Source organism: Drosophila serrata, unplaced genomic scaffold (genome assembly GCF_035046125.1).
Source record: "Drosophila serrata isolate PLE 108 unplaced genomic scaffold, ASM3504612v1 contig_240, whole genome shotgun sequence".
Taxonomy (NCBI): Eukaryota; Metazoa; Arthropoda; class Insecta; order Diptera; family Drosophilidae; genus Drosophila; species Drosophila serrata.
The window spans coordinates 11,271,244-11,290,035 of record NW_028257138.1 but is presented as its reverse complement, the minus strand read 5'-3'; the positions used below and the strand labels follow the sequence as shown (position 1 = coordinate 11,290,035).

The 18,792-nt window shown below is 40.7% G+C and overlaps 4 protein-coding genes across 5 annotated transcripts in view; all 4 read right to left on the bottom strand.

Annotated features, from left to right (window-relative positions):
* numb (NUMB endocytic adaptor protein) overlaps positions 1-11,276 on the bottom strand; it is a 30,949-nt gene extending 19,673 nt beyond the window's left edge. Inside the window, exon 1 of one of the 2 annotated variants that reach the window (XM_020952128.2) lies at positions 10,717-11,276. The gene's annotated coding sequence lies outside the window, so the exon portion shown is untranslated. The remainder of the gene's footprint in view (positions 1-10,716) is intronic. The other variant, XM_020952127.2, reaches the window with a different exon arrangement.
* A 582-nt stretch (positions 11,277-11,858) lies between these two features.
* RpS28-like (Ribosomal protein S28-like) lies at positions 11,859-12,386 on the bottom strand. Its single transcript, XM_020952155.2, has one exon. It carries the CDS (start codon positions 12,281-12,283, stop codon positions 12,002-12,004), a length of 282 nt encoding a protein of 93 aa, XP_020807814.1. The 5' UTR covers positions 12,284-12,386; the 3' UTR covers positions 11,859-12,001.
* On the bottom strand, positions 11,859-13,791 carry LOC110183763 (cytoplasmic dynein 2 light intermediate chain 1). The gene is made up of 2 exons (XM_020952120.2): positions 13,430-13,791; positions 11,859-13,351 (listed from the first exon to the last, which is right to left on the bottom strand). The coding sequence occupies exons 1-2, from the start codon at positions 13,631-13,633 to the stop codon at positions 12,446-12,448; spliced, it is 1,110 nt and encodes a 369-aa protein (XP_020807779.2). The 5' UTR covers positions 13,634-13,791; the 3' UTR covers positions 11,859-12,445.
* A 313-nt stretch (positions 13,792-14,104) lies between these two features.
* Positions 14,105-17,775, bottom strand: scat (VPS54 subunit of GARP complex scat). The gene is made up of 2 exons (XM_020952101.2): positions 17,316-17,775; positions 14,105-16,977 (listed from the first exon to the last, which is right to left on the bottom strand). The coding sequence occupies exons 1-2, from the start codon at positions 17,483-17,485 to the stop codon at positions 14,346-14,348; spliced, it is 2,802 nt and encodes a 933-aa protein (XP_020807760.2). The 5' UTR covers positions 17,486-17,775; the 3' UTR covers positions 14,105-14,345.
* Positions 17,776-18,792: the final 1,017 nt, after the last annotated feature.

Below are 18,792 nucleotides of genomic sequence, written 5' to 3'. Positions count from 1 at the left end.
CCTCCCTCTGACCCTTATTCCGCCCCCTTTTTGCCAGGCATCCTTGAAAAACCCTCTCCTCCTCCCACTTTTCCCGCAATGCCAACGGAATTTTCAAGTGTCCCTGCGATAAGGTTGCAAATGCAATTATAAAGCATTTAACGGATTAGAGGCAATAAAAAGAGGAGATTGCTTTAAAGAGGAAAAAACAAAATAGAAGTATAATAAATACCAGCATTATAGGAGGGCATAGAAACCTGGCAAAGGGGTGAAGTGCCGTGAGAACTGAACAGAATTTCACAGGAATTCAATTTAATAAAGCCTGCGAAACTAGGGCAAAGCTATTGGGGGAATGCAATAAAGGTTTCCCGTGGCCCAGAGATAAATCTGGGGTAAATTTATATTGGAAATTTCCAAAGCTTGTAATTAATTTTCATAATTAATTGTTTACCAACTATGTTGAAGGCCTCAGATAGCCATAGGCTATTGGGGTTTTAAATATTAATGCTAGAACCAGTTGGCAATTTTGCAGCTTAGTTTTTATGCCTTTGGGACACACAGCAAACGGATCAACTTTCTCCCATTAGGTTAAGAGTGAATTTCTAGCTTCGACTCTATATACTTTAGCCATAACTATAAATATCTCAATTATGGCTCAGCTCTCGCTTAACTATTACGCGTCCAATTCGTTGGCGCATCATTTTCCATCCCATTATTCTCCTGCTCTCCGCCCCCCTTTCGAGATACAAATGGCACCTAAAGTGTATGTAATGCAATTCCATTTTACAGCATTTCCCCAACAGACACACTTCTCCCTCCCATTTCTGTGCGTATTTCTGCAATCGCTGGAGTCATGTGCCGGCAATTGGGAATGATTCCATTGGACTCCCGGCTCCGTCGTCTGAGGTCTGTCTGTATGTTTGCCTTTCATGTCTCACAGCTCGATTAGGGATGGCTTAAACATATCGATTTATATAAAAAAATTTGAATATTAAATTATATTTTTATATACAAATTGTTTAAAGTAACTAAAAGTTGTTTGATTTAACGATTTATGATGTTTCAATTTTAGTCAGAAGCCCAAAACGTGCGAAGGAGTCATTTCCGACCCTATAAATCATATATATTCTTGATCAGCATCAACAGGAGAGTCAATCTAGCCATTTTCGAAAGAAAAAAAATTTTGAAAATTTCGAAAATTTTTTAAGGGGTAAAAATTGTCAAAAATTAACAAAAAAAAATTTATTTTTTTTACATTTTAAACTGAGTACGCAGATTTATTAATCTAATAAAAACTAGCATAGGAAAGCTTTCCGAATTAAAATTAAACAATTTTTGACTTAGTTATGAGTTTTTTAAACTTTGATTTGTCTAACAAATTTTCATATAGAAATATTGTTTTATTTTAATTTCCGGTTTGGGTTTAACTATTTAAAAAACCGTAGTTTCGTCGCTTATCAGTTTATTTTATATAGAAAACTACCCGTGAAAAACCAAAATATTCAAATTTCAAAGATATATGCTTTGCTGTTAATACGACATTTTCTATATAATATTAAACAAAAGATTATGCTTTATTATATCTTTCTTTTCAATTTAAGAACAACTCTCCCTTTTAAAATTGATATATTTTGTTTTAAATTCAATACTACATATTTTCTTTATGATTTCAAGTTTTTATTTTCGAAGTATGTAAATTGAGCCAGCCCTAAAACCAGATGCAGATGCGGGCACAGCCTCGGATACAGCTGCTGACAACCAACCGCGGACACCAATTGGAACGTGCCCGTTTAGTTTTTTCTTCGCTTGGTCTCCTCTTCAGCAGCTAAAATTGCATTAATGCAATTCAGTTTTTTTTCCTGTCCATTTTCCTTGGGAGGGGAAAAACTGCCAAGCGAATGTCAAATTGTGTGTGTATTTCGAGACAGGAGAGTATGAGTCTGAGGAAATCTGCACTTGGGGCTTTAAGAGATTGGAAGGAGATTCAAAGTCTTAATAAAGAATACTACCTACCTATAGTTTATACTTCTTAGATCTTAGAAATGAAATAATAAACATATTTTGCTTAGGAATAATAAGCCAAAAGTGTAAGTTATCTCCAATTAAAGATACCTTATAATTACTTATTTCCAAGCTCTTATTTCATATCAAAAGCCATAAATATTAGCTTAAAAATTTCTTCTCTTAAAAATACGCCACGGTTGAAAATAAATAATGATTTCTATGTGGGAGAACGAGTTGCTCAAGACACCGGAAGGTGAATCAATAAAGAAAATAGTATCCAAAGTGAGGGCACCTCGAGGCGTGGCTTTGCTGATTGTTGTTCTATGCTTTTTGGTGGGGCATGCCACAAGATTAATGATGGCCGTAAAAGTGCCTAAACTTGTTTTAGACCACGCCAAAATCGGCACCCACATACAAAGAAAAAAAGTGCCACACATATATGTATAGTTGTGCAATTGTTAATCTTCCTTCTAGTTGGGGGACCATAAACCAAAGACCTACAGAGTGCTTAATGAGGCAAAGAGTGTTCCTAGCCAAAGGCGTTATCTACGGTCTTCTCGATTTTCCTCCACATTTTCCATCCAAAGTCGTTTCCTTTGCCAACGCAAATATCAACACGGTAAGATAGTATATTCGTAGTGGCTTTTGTTGCCGTTTTTATATAGTAGTTGTTGCTTTTTTTGTGGTTTTGGCTTTTTCAATTGCACTTGAGGTGCTTCTTCCTCTTCTTCGTCATCAGCACAACACACCTTGAAGGTGGAAAAACAATAATAATAATAAGACCAAGCATAATAAAAGCCGGATGTCCATTAAAGTTCTTCTTCCCAACTGAAATTCTATATATTTTTTCTTCTCTCATATCGCCTGTAGGTTGATTGGATACACAGAACGTGTAGGTGTCGGCTTATGAGTTTGCTTCTTTTTCTCTCATCTCTGGAATTGGTTTTTGCGGGTAGAGAGAAGCCATGGGCCCTATCCCTGGCCAGGCACAAAAGTTAAATGTATCTCAAGGATACGAGTTGGTAAGGAGACTTTGATTGAAATTGATTGGCTGAATAAAGTTTGGTTATTGGTGGCAAAGAAATAAGTCAAATATGAGAAATGAGAACTGGTGGTTATGCAAATTATATTTTAATTTGGAATAGGATAAAGTCTTGGGCTTTATTTGTCAAGTAAATAAATAAAATAAAAAGCTATTATATAGATTAATGTCATCTAATATTATTTAGTTAAATATATAATAAGCAACACCCAATGAAGTAAATAAAGTAGGATTAAGTTCTGGCTGACATTAACACGCGCCAAAGCCGTACACAAATAATTTCGCACACCCACGATCTAAGATCCTGGGAAATTCCCACGGGAACTGTGGCCAGGACACACGCGTCATGACCAGCTCTGGTTCCTGTTTCCCATTCCTCTGAATCCTTCACAACCTCATGCAAAACTCCTTTTCCTCTTTCTCCCAAGGAGAGAAAAAGCTGTTCTCAGCATTTACACTTGTAGCTGGGAAATAAAGACAAGCGCCTGCCGCAGCGACGCTTAAGGATAATGTGCCACACGCTCGAAGCGGCCTACAAAAGGTACACTGACAAAAAAATAAAGTCATCCTTAACTAAGAAAGTTAATAAATATTCCATAAAAGCATAATAATAAATCAAAAGGAATATACATACCAAAATATATCTGTGTAACCCTGAACATTTAATATATCTATCTATTTATATTACCCTCTCTAAGTAAAACATTTTTCCCATCTAGAAATAAAATTTTTCGTTAATTTTTCCCAGTGCTGGGAGTGTCCTTGTTAACCCCAAAGCCCACCACTGAAAATCGGCGAGGGTGCGCCCGGAAATCATGCAAAAACGTGCCGAGCACGAGCCACGGTGGAAAGCGTAGGAAAAACTTTCCAAGTTGCGCTGCCAGCGTTTCGTGCCTGCCTGTGACAGTTCCCAATCTAATTGCTCTGGTGGTCTGCTTTCGGAGGCAACAACCCCATCAATCTGTCCAGTTTGCTAACTGACATATTAATTGCTCATAAAGCATAAACAGTCACCACCAAAAGTGTAGTCCTTCCCCCTCGTCCTTGATTGGACGCCGAGGGTGGTTGTTAACATCATTATCGTTGTCGATACTATGTCTATGCAAGGCATGCAAATTTTCCAGCTAGGCTTGGGAACAGATCCTGTTTTCCTCGCACATAAACAACTGCCGTTTGACCTGAGCACATCCCCGGGCTCAAGTGTCTGTGGCATTATCCTTGCTGGCCTTAACGCTTCGTTGCCTCATTCGGGAGAGTGTGAGTGCTCCTGCTAAATTGCTCATTAGCTGGATCACGGACGCCCAGGACTATGGGGTAAAGTAGGAGAGTTGAAAAGCAGGAAAGGAAGTGGAGTTCAAGTTTCTGGGAGCGAAAGGATACCGTGAGAACCGAGGCAATGGACTTGACATAGGTCAGGTTTCAAAAGGTCAAAAGAAAAGTTACAAATTTAACATGTTAAGACTTTAATTTCATTATATTTTTATATACCCAACTCTCCACAAAAATATTTCAATCATAATAAAGATGTTAAATGAAAGAGCCCTCAATAAAACCATTTATATGCATTTCACTCAATTTACAATTGATGCCTTGGCCTCCCTCAACCACAGACTTTCTCGAGTCTCATGGTCTCATGCCCATCATCATCGTCAGACACTCTTTGGCAGCATTAATTGGTAAATTGTTCAGCTGATATCACAATTTAATTATCGCACATTAATTGCCGCACCAAAATGAAACTGCAACCAACATGCGACGATGGGAGGGACATCTGGGAACTGCCTGCCTACAATCGAATTAAAGTTAATTTTTCATGCTCTACTAAGAGTTATGCACACTTTGCGTTTGTCAACCGTCAACATACACTCGTATATACTATATCTATATATATATAAATATCTGTTACCCGTGGGTGAGATGCATGGGGAAAGAAAGGTGGAGCATATCCACATCCATTCAGTCTCTCTCTAAGTGGGATGCCGCATCGCTGTCGTGCTTGGTTGCTCATTTATGACCATGGCGCTCCGTCAGCAGAATGAATGAATGGATGTATGTTGTATCTGCCAGATACTCGTATACTCTTACACGTATTCCGTAGATGTAGATGTAGCCCGTACCCGTTCACGTTTTCTCGCTCTTCTGTTCGGCACGCACACAGAATGCAATTGCTGGGCGGAGTGGAATCGGAAGTTGTTGATTCAAGGCTCCCGGGTAGCAGCTTTAAGTCACCTTTTTGGTCGTTTGATGCTTCAGTGAGCTGCGACTGCTGTCGCTACCCATTTCCTCGCCCGGTTCTCGACTATGGCAGTTCATTGTGCTCCAGGCAACTGGGTTACCTCTTTACTGCACCAGGGCACTGATTTTTTTGTGTTCCATACCCTAAACCAAGTTAGGGGCATCCCCGAGGGTCAGTCTGGTCATGGTTGGGGAGTAGTTAATTAATGTAAAGGTAACTTTAAGTTTCCGCTATAAAAAAAGTGGATGCAATCTGGGAAAACTTGAGATTGGGAAAATGCAACTGCAGTTGAAATCTTGAACATAATAATAAATAGTTTACAGAATAATTTAAATTGTAAAGCATACAAAATACCCTTTCGAAATCGAACCTCCTTTGGAATAACAATCATATCGATCAGTTAATGGTATTATGTTCCATTATCCTTTGCTGACATTTGACATCATGCCTTTGCATTTCCAATGACAGATGACATTTGCCATTCGCTTCGAAGACGCATCTGTAATATTTATGCACATAATGCGCTCATATTGCGAATGTATCTTTGTATCTTGCAGATACCATTAGATTTACGAGCATGCCCATTGACAAAGAAGCTTGTTCCTGTCTGTCTGGAATTGTATGCAGCCACGTCCTCGAAATCTTGATAAATTTCTAGACAAACAGACCACACACACACCCACCATATGATGTATTCGTTAGTGATAATAAATCAAACACCAAACCATACAAAAAATAACACTTTCCCCAAGATTTTCTTTAATTCTCTTGAGTGGTTTAACTTCGGTTTTCTTTTGTGTTTTTATCAAAAACAATTGACATTGCCGTCGTGGGAGTATGACTTATGTTTCGATAAGAATGAGTTTTTTAAACATTGATTTATCGAAAAAAAAACTGTCCTATAAAACTATATTATAATATAAAACAAAAAATTTTTAATTTTGTGGCGAAAAGATTGATTAATTGTTATGCTAATATTTTTCCTAATGGAATCATTAAGATAACTTTGATTTAGGTAATTTTCTGGGAAATATCGGATTATCATAGTGATAACAGAACTAAATTGATTAAATTCGATAACAAAAAAGTAGGTAAATAAAGGGATTACGCGTTGATTAAATCCATAAATTAGACTCTTATCACCGTTGATTAAATCATAAAAATTATACATATGCAAATTAATTAAGCCTTTACCAGGGCTTAAATCATATCATACATGATTGCAAAAAACAGTGAAAGGGTAAAATATTATAACTCTGGCTTAGCTAAATCTTCCTGTTAAAGTTTAATAGTATATAAGTTAAAGGTCTAAAATAAATTTCAATTCTTCACCAAACTATAAACAAAACTGAATCGATTAATCTTTATAATCCCCTAGGACATTCTATAATCCCCGCAATGTCCCAATTAAAAAGTTTCCGCGAAATTTGTATGCAAATTGTATCTTTCTCTATCCCATCCAAACCCCAATCGCATCTTGGTTGCCAGGCAGACAAAAGAGTAATAATTCACTCTGCCGACAAATTGCCATCTTAAATTATATTTGACAATCTATATATATAAAAATGCTCTGTTCGTGTCTACATCCTTCATAGACTCGAAAAGTTCTGAACCGTTTAAGCCCAAATTTTTACACAACATGCGTTGAGGTTCCAGCTCGGTTATTGACTACTTTTGATGTTGATAGCTTATCTGCGGTGGCGAATATATCTATTTTTTTAGCGTTTCCAAGTGCCCCTACTGCTGCGCCATCTACAGGCAGCCAGCTGAATCAAAGCATTTCCTGCCAAACATTCAAAACATATTGAAAGAAGAAACTTGAAAAGTTCTGAACCGATTATGCCCAAATTTTTAGAGAAGATGCGTTGAGGTTCCAGCTCGGTTATTGACTACTTTTGATGTTGATAGCTTATCTGCGGTTGCGAATATATCTATTTTTTTAGCGTTTCCCCGTGCCCCTACTACTGCGCCCTCTACAAGCAAATCAAAGCATTTCCTGTCAAATATTAAAAACATATTGAAAGAAGAAATTGGAGATACAAATTTTATTTTTTGTTCAGGTTCAGTAAGAAACGAAGTCACCAAAGAAGTCGAGATTGGGTCGTCGTATTCGCAATACAGAAGCAAAAAGACGTAAGATTACGAATATGACTGACGAAGAACGGGCCTCCATCCGAGAGACGCGGCTGCGCGATGAACTTTTACTCATACAGGTTAATGGTTCGGAGGACCGATTGCAATCATATATTGAAATGTCGTCAGTTGTTTCATCAGTACATTGTCGATATGTATGCAAAAATTGAAACAACGTTTGCTGTTCCTCCGATTGAATCAGAAGAAACTTCGGTCCGAGGAATATATCCATTTGCGGGATGCTGTGATGAATGACCGTAATACAACCAACATTGGAAAGCTCACGATTTTGCCATCCTCATACATAGGTAGTCCGAACCACATGCATGAATATGCTCAAGATGCCCAGGCATATGTTCGTTGCTACGGCCGTCCAGACTTATTTATCACCTTCACATGCAATCCAGCTTGGGACGAGATAGTTCAGCTGTTATTTCCTGGACAATCATATAGGGATAGGCATGACATCACAGCCCGTGTTTTTAGACAAAAGCTCAAGTCACTGATGGATTTCATTGTGAAACATGGAGTTTTGGGATCTGAGCGGTGCTGGATGTATTCAGTAGAATGGCAGAAGAGAGCATTGCCGCATGCGCACATACTGATTTGGCTGTATGATAAAATTACTCCAGACAAAATTGACAATGTGATATGCGCTGAGATTCCACGGGCAGAGGTTGATACAGATTTGCATGCAGTTGTCATCAAGAACATGCATGGTAGACGGGAAGTGTTCCAAGCGATATCCTCGAGCATTTACAGCCAACACCGTAACAGGGGACGATGGATATCCTCTGTATAGGAGACGGTCAAGTGAAGATGGAGGGACTTCGGCAACTTTAAACATGAGAATTGGTGATATTGAGGTAGACAATCGTTGGGTGGTTCCATACTCACCACTATTGTCAAAATCATACAAAGCGCACATCAACGTAGAATATTGCAATTCCGTGAAATCGATTAAATATATCTGCAAGTACGTGAATAAAGGCAGCGATATGGCAGTTTTTGGTGTTCAGGCAGAAAATGGGGACAGCAATGCAGTACGAGTTGTCGATGAAATATCTCAATACCAGGCTGGAAGATACAAAAGCAGCAACGAGGTTGCATGGAGAATTTGTTCGTTCCCCATTCATGAACGCCATCCAGCTTTAGTTCACTTGGCAGTCCATTTGGAGAATGGTCAACGTATCTATTTCACAGAACTAAATGTGCAAGAAAGAGTCCTGAATCCGCCAGCGACAACTCTGACTGCCTTCTTCACCTTATGCCAGGAAGATGATTTTGCCGGAACATTGATGTATTCAGAAGTGCCCTCTTAACCACAATATGCCACAGAGAAACGTGGTAGGGTACAGCTAGTTAATAATAAATGTTGATTGCGCCCTGAATCGATTGCTTTCCCATTTTGTTTTTGTTATTCAACTGGAGATCATAAAGTTGATTAAATTGTTGCTTGATCTTCGCTTCACACTTCTTTTTTTTTTGTGCTGCCATCATTTGTCACTCGATCTTTATTATATTTTGTTGTGTTCAAAATTCCAGTTTTGAAGCTTTAATTAGCAGATTTCTGTATTATTTATCTTCACTTTTAGCGTGTTTATATGTAAATATATATAAGTAAAGTTCTAATTTACACGCTCTTTCATGGTTCAATTAACATTTTCGAGTGCAAGTCATTGGCCATGCTTTTATCTGTATTTATGAATATGTATTATAATATATATGGTATATAAAGTAAGGTTATTGTATTTGCTGAAAGGCTTTTTCGAAAGTAACCAATGCCAAAATGCACATAATACTGTTACCAACCGCCGACAATGCCGACAGCATGGACTTAGGGGTCTTAATATATATTATTATGATTAATCATCAGACACAAAAACCACCAGCCGACTAACGAAGCTTAAATACGTTTTGGTTTCACGCCCTCAGGTCACGGCTTCAGATACAATAATAAAAAAATAAATTACATTTTTACCGATTTTTTGCTTTGATTTTTTGTTATTTTTTCGTGGAGCCAAAAAAAGAGCTTGCGGCAATTAATGTTGCTATTCTTCTGATTCAAATTCTAAACGTGGGCATAACCAAATAAGGCAAATTAACTCGGTCTCTTGATGTCATCACGAGAAGCGATGAAATCAATGTTCGACAGAAAACTTTATACAGTTGTTTTGTGTTTTTTTAAAGACAACGTTGAGGGGGTCAAAGGATACAAATAAAAAGCAAAGAAACAGAAACAAACGCGTGCCAGTAATGAAAACACCAAAATAAACAACAAACAGACTGTCAACGAGGAAGAAATCCCAATAATGCGTCGCAAGTCCAATGTACATAAACATCCAAGAAAATAAGCAACAAAAAATAAGGAATCAACAAAAAATAAATGAAAAGCAAGGCCAAGGAAAAGACTCAGTTTTAAATACTCTTTTAATTAATAACTAAATTTTTTTTTTATTACCGATGTTACTATTATTAGCAAATGTATATTAAATCTGTTAACTGTTTATATTTTTGGTAATAATCTATTAAATATTTATAAGAATGTGTGATGTACAGTATTTTTACTTTCTTCTGGTAAATTTATTTATATTTTATATAGGTAGCTTTTTATAAAAATAACTTTCAAAATAATAAACCTACCATTAAAAATACTGAATTAAATTAACATGCAGTTATTCGTATATTTATTAACTGCTTCTGAGTAACTACCATTTTATCCTGATATATAAATAAAGACCCTTAACTACCCCTGACCGGATCTCGATCCTGCTAATTGCCACTCGTTACTCGCTATTAGCTCTATCTCAAACCGGAAAAGGAAGTAGGAAGCGAGCGACTAACGCAAGGTCCCTGTGATGGCGACATAGACCCGACTAATCCCGAAAGGGCATCAGATCGCGCGACCATATGGCGTTGCCTTGGCAATGTGACAAAATGCAAATGCGGCTGTTCGGCTCAGCCAACGGTAAGCTGACGGAGCTGCAGAAAAACGGTTTCTGTTCTTGATTAAATACACCCACACACACACCCGTACAGTTGACACGCACACTCACACACGCTCACGTGAAGGAATAAAATCGCAGGAAAAAAATAAAATAAAAAAGCGCCAGAACGAAGGGGGCCTCCCTCTGAAAAGAAAATCAATAATTTGGTGTTTTTTTTTTTGGGCTGTGCTGGTTTTTTTTATTATTGTGACCCACCAAAAAAAACATAATTGTGGCACCAAAAGAGGAGTACGAAAATTGGAGCACAGTAGTAGGTTCACTGTATGTGTGTGTGTGTGTGTTTGTGTGCCTGTGAAATATTTATTCCAACTCACCTGTGCTAATTCACTGGAGCTCTCACTTTTGTGTGTAGAGTTTGACGTTTTCGGCAGCTTTTTTTTGTTGTTGTTGTATTAAACTCCCAAGCCTCAAAGCAATTTAAACATGTTTTCTGTACTTTGCACTTGGCTTCGTTGTTATTGTTGTTGCTGTGGCCCAAAATAAAGCCGAGAAAAACAAACAAAAGCAAGAAACTCCGTTTCGGACTGATTACACAACGCCAACAACAGCAGCCAGCAACTTTACGGAGCGAAGTTTCCCGGAGAGTTTTGCCATTGAGCAGCAGCTTTTCAATTATTTAAATTCAGATTCAGGGCCAAATTGTGCACTTGTTTCTGGAATGCTATTATTCATAATTATTTCGTACCACTTGCACCGGGAGTTATTATTTTGTATGCCAAAGATTTGCACCAAACAAATCGCACACTCGCTCGCACACACCACAAACGCACACACACACACGGCCGCCTGCGAACGGGTGCCAGAGAGAGCAGCGCGGAAAAGAGCTCCGCCACGCGAGAACAGTTAACAGCAAGTGAGCTGAAGCTCAAAAGCGAATCCGAAACCGAAGCGAAGGCAGCGCTTACTATGACTAAGTTTATGCCAAGTCTAATTCGTGTAATTATTTCAAGAACAGCGGAAAGACATGCACACGAAAAATAAACATGGAAATGGAGAAGCGCGGCTAACTTCACCTTGTACAAATTAGGTGGCAACTTCAAGGAAGTAAATGCAAATGGCGTTAAATGATGGCCAGAAGAAGTTACATGGAATTTGTTCAACTTTTTTGTTGCTTGATTAAAAGTGGATTTAGAATACTCTGGCATTTTTATTAAATATCAATTATTGAATTTGTATGTATTGCATAAATAAGTCATTGTTTTTATTTACGTATTCAAAAGTTCATCATATGAAAGGCATAAACAGCCGACCTCGACGCAGCGTCGCTGCTGGCGCCGCTTGGAGCCCGAGCTCCCCAAAAGAGAGGGCAAGAGAGAGAGATGGAGCAAGGGTGCTTTTTTTGCACTCAGCTGAGAAGCGCCATTTAACGGTATATCCCCAAAACAGAGTGCTGCCAGAGTTGTGTAAAAGAATGGCAAGTTTAAAAAGCTATTGAAATTCAATAATAAAGGCGCGATTTTTAAGTTTTCTAATGTGAACCATTAAAGGGAAAATTTATATTGAATTTATAAGCATTTCTGCACTTAAATAATTTGCCATAATTCAAAATTCCTGACCAAATTTTATCGCTTGTTTTCAAAGAGTTTAATTTAATCTGCGTTACTTTTCAGTTTTACTGCCTTTGGTGTCCTGAAAGTGCATTTTCAGTGCGGATTCCACTTCACCAAAATTACTGTGGCTCCTGCACGACGGCTGTCCTGCTAATTCGGTGTCCACGAAATCGATGATATCCCCAATGCGAACGCGTCCCTTGACACTCCGACGAAAATGCATCTTGGGAAAGTCGAGCGGCTGCACCTGGACCTCGGTATGGATGCCACAAGCTCCGATGCGGCCCAGGATCTTAATAACACGAGCCTTAGCAGCAACAGGCTGAGACATTTTACCAATTTAGCAGTGAAAACACAAACCGAAATGGCCGAGATTACTTTGATCAACTTTTTATATACGATTTACATTTAAAAACAAAAGATACATCATAATAAGGACTGAATATTTAGTTTTTAATACTTTGAATATGCTGTATGGATTTCCTGAGTCACCTTAGTTCGAGACACTTTCAAACTTTCCCCGAAGGAGGACATCCCTCATAATGCTAGCGAGTTCCTCGTTTTTTTGGGCACGCATCTCATCAATGAGGGACTCCTTAAATCCCGGATCTTTAGCCGGATCTGGGATCTCCTGCAGCTTCTGCTTTTCCAACTGCAACTGGGGTACATCCGCCCCAAAAGTGGCTCCAATTCCCTCCACACTTTGGGCTCCCGTATCCCCAATGAGCGACCAACTGTCCGTTCCAAACCAAATGCAAAGAGGTTCATTAAAGTCCGTGACATGAGAGCGAAACGGATGAATAGGACTTCCAAATCCCATATGACTTATAGTGTCCCTTAGTACCTTGGCCAACTTGGGTATCTTTTGAGAATAGAATAGCAACGCTCCACCAATCAAATGGGTCACAGATCGAAGGCACCGACAGGTGTGCTTTTTAACAGCGGGATCCAATCCAGCAAAGATATCATACTTTCCACCAACAATAACAACCGGAAAGGGTAGTGGTTCCTGGTTACCAAGATCCTCTTTGCCTTGTTGACCCACTCGTTCCAGGGTTCGCTGTTCCAACATTTCCCTCAGGTCAGGGGTCAACTTTTCCATCATTTTCTGGGCCGTATCCCGTAATCCCTTGTAGGCACACTCAAAATCAGTCCAGAAACGTTGTGGCTGTGAGAGATCCAATACTATAATGACAGCCAACTGCTGCAATCCATGTGTCCTCATGGGCACCTCTAGGAGTTGCTCTGCATTCTCGAGGGAGCCCAACTCCCACACATTCATGACCTGAGGTGACTTTCCACTACCGATTCTGCGACCGAAGCTATATTCAAGGGCGAGAGTGGGCCGCGTTGTGTGCTCCTCGCGGTCAAAGTATTTATTGATAGCCGTGGTTTTGCCCTGGAAGGAAAAACAAGAGATTTATGACAATAAAGAAGCATTTCTTTTTTAAATAATTTAATTCCTAAGATTTCTCACCACACATTTGCTTCCCAGGACTAATATCGTTCTCTCCTTGGGCATCGTGGTGGCCTCCAGTTGCCGCAGTCGCTGCTGCTCCTCCGCCAGCCGGCCAGCTATGTCCTGAATGCTGGGTGTACCACTCTCCCCTCCCTCATTATTCTTTTCAAACATTTTTTGAAGACGCTTGTGTAGACTGTGAAATATCTGCGGCAAGCGCATCGCATTAGAAAAGTGAAAAGAAAAGCCGAAACGAAATGTTTGTGGTTTTTAACGGTTGCCATTGGCAACTTTGGAGGTCTGGCAACGTTGTTCGATGTGAATGGCAATACAAAACCATTTGAATTAATTGTTAAAAATAAATTAAACTAGCTTTAAAACACATAAAAATGTATTTAATTTTCTTTATTATTATTAAATAAGGCTATAGGACTTTTATTTATATTTTAAGTGAATGTGGTTCATAATTGATTATAATTACACCTGGAAAATGATACCACATAATATATACAAAGCTGTCTTTTATAAAATTAATAAAACAATTTAAAATCATTTAAAAAATTATACAAATTTACTGATTAAACCCTTATCATTCGTGCTATGACTTGTCGGAAAAAATATTTCAAATTAATACTGAAATAAAATTAAGGAATAAGGAAACATATATTTCCCACCATTGATTACACCATTAACTACTTTTGATTATTTACTATTCTTTAATCATAAGCCGTTTCAGTGACTTTACGCTTAAGTATTAAAAAAGTGCGTAACGGAGGAGAAAAGGTGCGCCTTTTCCTTTACTCTATGGGGCGGAAAATAAAAATATGAAATCTACACACAAAAATGGGCTACCAAAACGCGAGTAGACACACGGTCATAATCGTATAAATAAAACAAAAATAACAAACAAGTGGAATACTCTGGAATGCTGTGCTCAGTAAAGCCAAATCTCCTCCAGAATCCCGTTGTCCAGCTGCTCGGCGGGAAGAGCTTTCAGTGTGCGCAGCGTCTCCATGTAGAAGGTCAGCTCTGAGGTGACCACTCCATGCTGTGGTCCACCGTTGTTGTTGACATTCAGCTTTAGCAGCTGCTCCCGCAGTTTATCCTTGAAGTTGCGGTGAACCACACTATAGATTTCATGGATTTGTGCCTCGGGCAACACTCCAGCGATGGCTTCATGGAGTTTCACCAGATGCCGGGAGATGTGGCGGAACGTTTGGGAGGGTATCGGCGGACGCGCCTCCCAGGCATCCAATTGTGCCGCTAACCGCTCCGAGACAATGCCATGGATCTTGTTCTCGATCTCCTTGATGTGACCCTGATAGTCCCTTTCGATGGCCTCATAACCACTCATCGCCTGAAAGTGCTCCTTGAGCTTGGGCAGCAGCCACAGGACCAACTGGAGTGCCCGTGAAACCAGAGCCAAATTAGTACTGGTAATGGTCTTCAGGCCAGCCACTCGCATGGCTCCAGCTCCGATGATTAGTTGACAGCTGCGTGAATTGAAGCATCTCAGGAGGTCAACTACGTTGCGTGCATGATAGCTGGCCAGCAGTGGCAGCCGCTGGGCGCTGCCTCCGTACTCGTACAGCATCCTGATGAGCATCAGCGAAGCGCTGACCAAGGTATATGGTTGCTTTCCCTCCACCAGAAGCACGGGATTGCCTCCACCATTGCTAATTAGGTTGCCCAGCTCCGGCTTGGCGTAATCCCCGGCAGCCATTCGTTCAATAATCCGTTGAAATTCATGAGGTATATCCACCTGTCGCCAGCGTTCCTGATCGAGGAGTAAGGATAACTTTTGCTTTCGTTCCGAATGAAATCTTTGAGCGTATCGCGACGCCTGCACTTTTAAGGCCAACTGGAGCGGCACACTGGCCACTCCACAAATGCTTCTCGTGGTCTCCCCAAACTGCTCCACAATCTCCGAGAGCTGGATGAGCTCCTGTTCGCTAGCAGAACTCTTTTCCAAGCTCTGGGGAGAGACAATGTTGGCGCAACGCTCATGGCAGTAATGACAGACAGCCTGAAGGAGTTGCTGCAGCTGCGAATGCAACTGCTCATGATGTCCAGGACTGAGAAAGGCTTCGGAATCTATTAGATTCACAGCATCTTGAGCTCCAACAGCGGCGTCTGCGGTTTGTTGCATGATGCCAACCACGGCCTTTATGCGTTCGAGAATGGAAACTAAAGCCTGACTGGAGCGCTGCAACAGGGCAATCCACTCGGGCAGGGTGAGCTCCAAGGCCTGCTCTCCGTGACCCGTGAGACTGATCTCCTGATCGCTGTCGCTGCGTGCCAATACCTCAATCAGCAGCTGCTTGATGATGGCTCTTATGGTGGCAATGGCTTCCTGCTGATAGGATTGGACAAAGGAGAAGTTTTGCTTGCGCAGCAGTCCCATAACTATGGCCACCAGTTTATCCTCTTCGGCGCAAACGCTATCCGTTTCCCTGAGGCCATCCGTCAGCGGTCGATTGAGATCCGAGGCAGCGTAACGTTCAAATTCCGTGGTAAGCATTTTGTCGATCAGCTTCTCCATTTCGCTGAGCTGCATGGGCAAGTGCTTGAAGCAGTGAATGCCAAGCAGCTCGGCGGAAAGGATCTCCTGGGTGGTTCCTATCAGGTCCAAAGCGGCAACATAATCCTGAGTGCCCAGAAGGAGCTGCAACATCGGTTGCGTCTTGTGCACAGTGGCCATCAGTCGGAGTTTGTCCAGCGTCAGGTTGTAGTGCTGCCTTCGCTGGGCGTAACGCAGCACCTTAAAGCTGTCCACCACCGAGTGGCTGTGCAGTTGCGATAATGCTCCTCTCAGCTGACGCACCTGCTCCGCCGCCTGCTCCATTTCGGCTAAAATGGCATGTTGCGTAGTCATGGCGTGGAAAAAGGCACCGGATTTCTGCGAAACCTGCTGTGCGATCTTCACCTCAACCATGTCCAGGTAGTGACTCAGTTGTTCCTGCAACTGCCGGCCAGTCTGCTGGTGCGTTTCTGGCGTGGAAGCGGATGTCTGCATGTAATTGGGAAAGACCTGCTTAAAGGTGGCTGGATGATGCAGTTGCAGCTGTGATTTCAGGAAGATCTCCGGCACGGTGCCTATATGTGTGGGTGTTGTCTGTCCACCAGATCCTAGCGCACTTTGTCCTCCATTTTCCATGGGTTTATCTCGCTCCAACTGCTGCTGTCGACGCTCATGCCAGCGGTATCGCTTTCCTATGCTTCCCAGATATACGGAAAAATCAGCATGCGTGATGTCTGGTAGGCGAGATGAGGCGGGCACATGACTTCGATCCACAAAGTGTTCGCCCCACTTCTTGGTGAATAGATTGCTTTGTTTGCCGCGAGACGGATCGTTCAACACGGCCGGCAGGTTCTGGGCTGCCGAGTAGACTCCCCATTCTGGTGGCATTTCGCGTGTCTGCTGATTCACATGATACTTGGCCACATGGGCGTCGTAGTCGCGATCAGAGACACCATCCAATGGAAGAGAGGCACAAACGCCATTGAAGCCATAGCGACACACAAAGGAGCCGCCTTCTCGAGTGCAGTGTCGAGTTCGTAGGTGACTGAAAGAGAGATATAATTAATTATTAACTTTTATTTGCTTGTTAAATAAGCAATGCGAGGTGTTTATTTACACTCTGAGTGAGTTTGTCTACTCCGAATTCTATTCTTCTTCATCGACTGTACTTATGTAAATATTACAAAAACACCTGCTTTTACCTGCTGCCTAAATTTACCTGTTTACCTATTTACCAGTTTCGTAGAAACACCGGCAAACCTTTTCTGATAATCGAGTACAGCAAATTCTTATACAGTACTCAACCTGTCCCTAAATATGACTCCATTTGGAGCGTACTCACTCGTGGAGCAGATGTTTTTATGGTTTAACTCGCTTACTCACTTCACAAAGTCGCTGACGGTCTTAAAGTGCTCCCGGGTGCAGTAATAGCAGCTCTGCCAGCTGGGCGCTCCTGGTGCGATCCCACCGCCGCTGGCCGTGGAGAGTTTCCTGAAAGCGGATGTTGGCTCAGCGGTAGGGGTTCCATCTCCGGCGGATCTTGTGGTGGCCATCACACATGCTCTGCGAACGTAATCCCGAGCCGTATGGCCTCCTCGTCGTGTATGTTTTGCTCGCCGACCCCGACGTGTTGTTGACGTGTTATGTCGATGTTTGCTTTCCGCATTCGCTCGTCGCCGGCAGATGTTTCATTTTGGTCGCCCTTTTGGGGGCTCACAGGTGACGGGCCATGATAATAATAATAATTAATGTAATTAATAACAGGCGAAATTAACTAATTAATTTACTTCTATTGCTTCGGTCAGCTGTAAGAACATCGATGTTACTATCGATAATTTGAAACAAGGCGATACATCGATACGTCATTAAAGTCGATGAGTTAGCGTAGCAGAGAAGGGGATGGGAAAAGATTAAATGGCGGGATTTATTTATCAATAATTTATTTTGTATCTCGGCTCATAGAACATGTGCCGCATTGGCAGGATAAGGGATATTTATTGTAGTTTTGCTCTGCAAAATTTCATTTACTTCTAAAAGCCAGTTTAAAAGAAAATCAAATAACAGTGAACAAATTACGTGGTGTCCTCCATACCATTTACAAATATGCACGGTATATGGGCTTATAGGAGATTTTTGTTTTAAATCGTCAGATTTCGAGAAAATCCCCTAACAGTGGCTGATAGATGTGGCTCTGTAACTTAGGCGCGAACTTTGAAAATGGAACCAAATGTTAACCTTCAGAAAACCAGTTCCTGAACCAGACCACTGAACCATGATTAAAAATGAAAGGTATACCCTTGCAGATTGCCAATCGAGCTGGACTAGTAATAAGTTTTTCTTAAAATTTTCCGATCCTAAGCTAAAGCTAAGCAAAACGACATTTGATAGTCTGCCCAATAAATAACATAGTTATTCTAAGCAATTTGGTGGGTGTTTCATCAAAATCCGTTCAGTCGTTTAGGAGAAATTAACATTTTAAATTATTATATTATATACCACGGAGGCATGAGTATGTACCCGTGGCACCATCTGGCTCCCTATCGATAGGTGCGCTTCCAACGACCTATCGATGACATCCTGACATCCTGAAAAAAATTCCAATTGACAATTTGAACAATTGTGTAAAATAAGCATGTCCCATAATTAAAATTGAAATTCTAAACATTTTGCTAGATGTTTCATCAAAATCCGTTTAGCCGTTCAAGAGAAATCGTCACATTTTTATTTATTTCCATAAATGTCCCTGCGAAGAAAAAATACATCTGGCAGCACTGCCTGCCTAACGTTAAGTCAATTTGATTTAAACTTTATTGTGTAACTTATGCTAAAGAAAGATAACTGTTCCGTAAACGGCATTGCA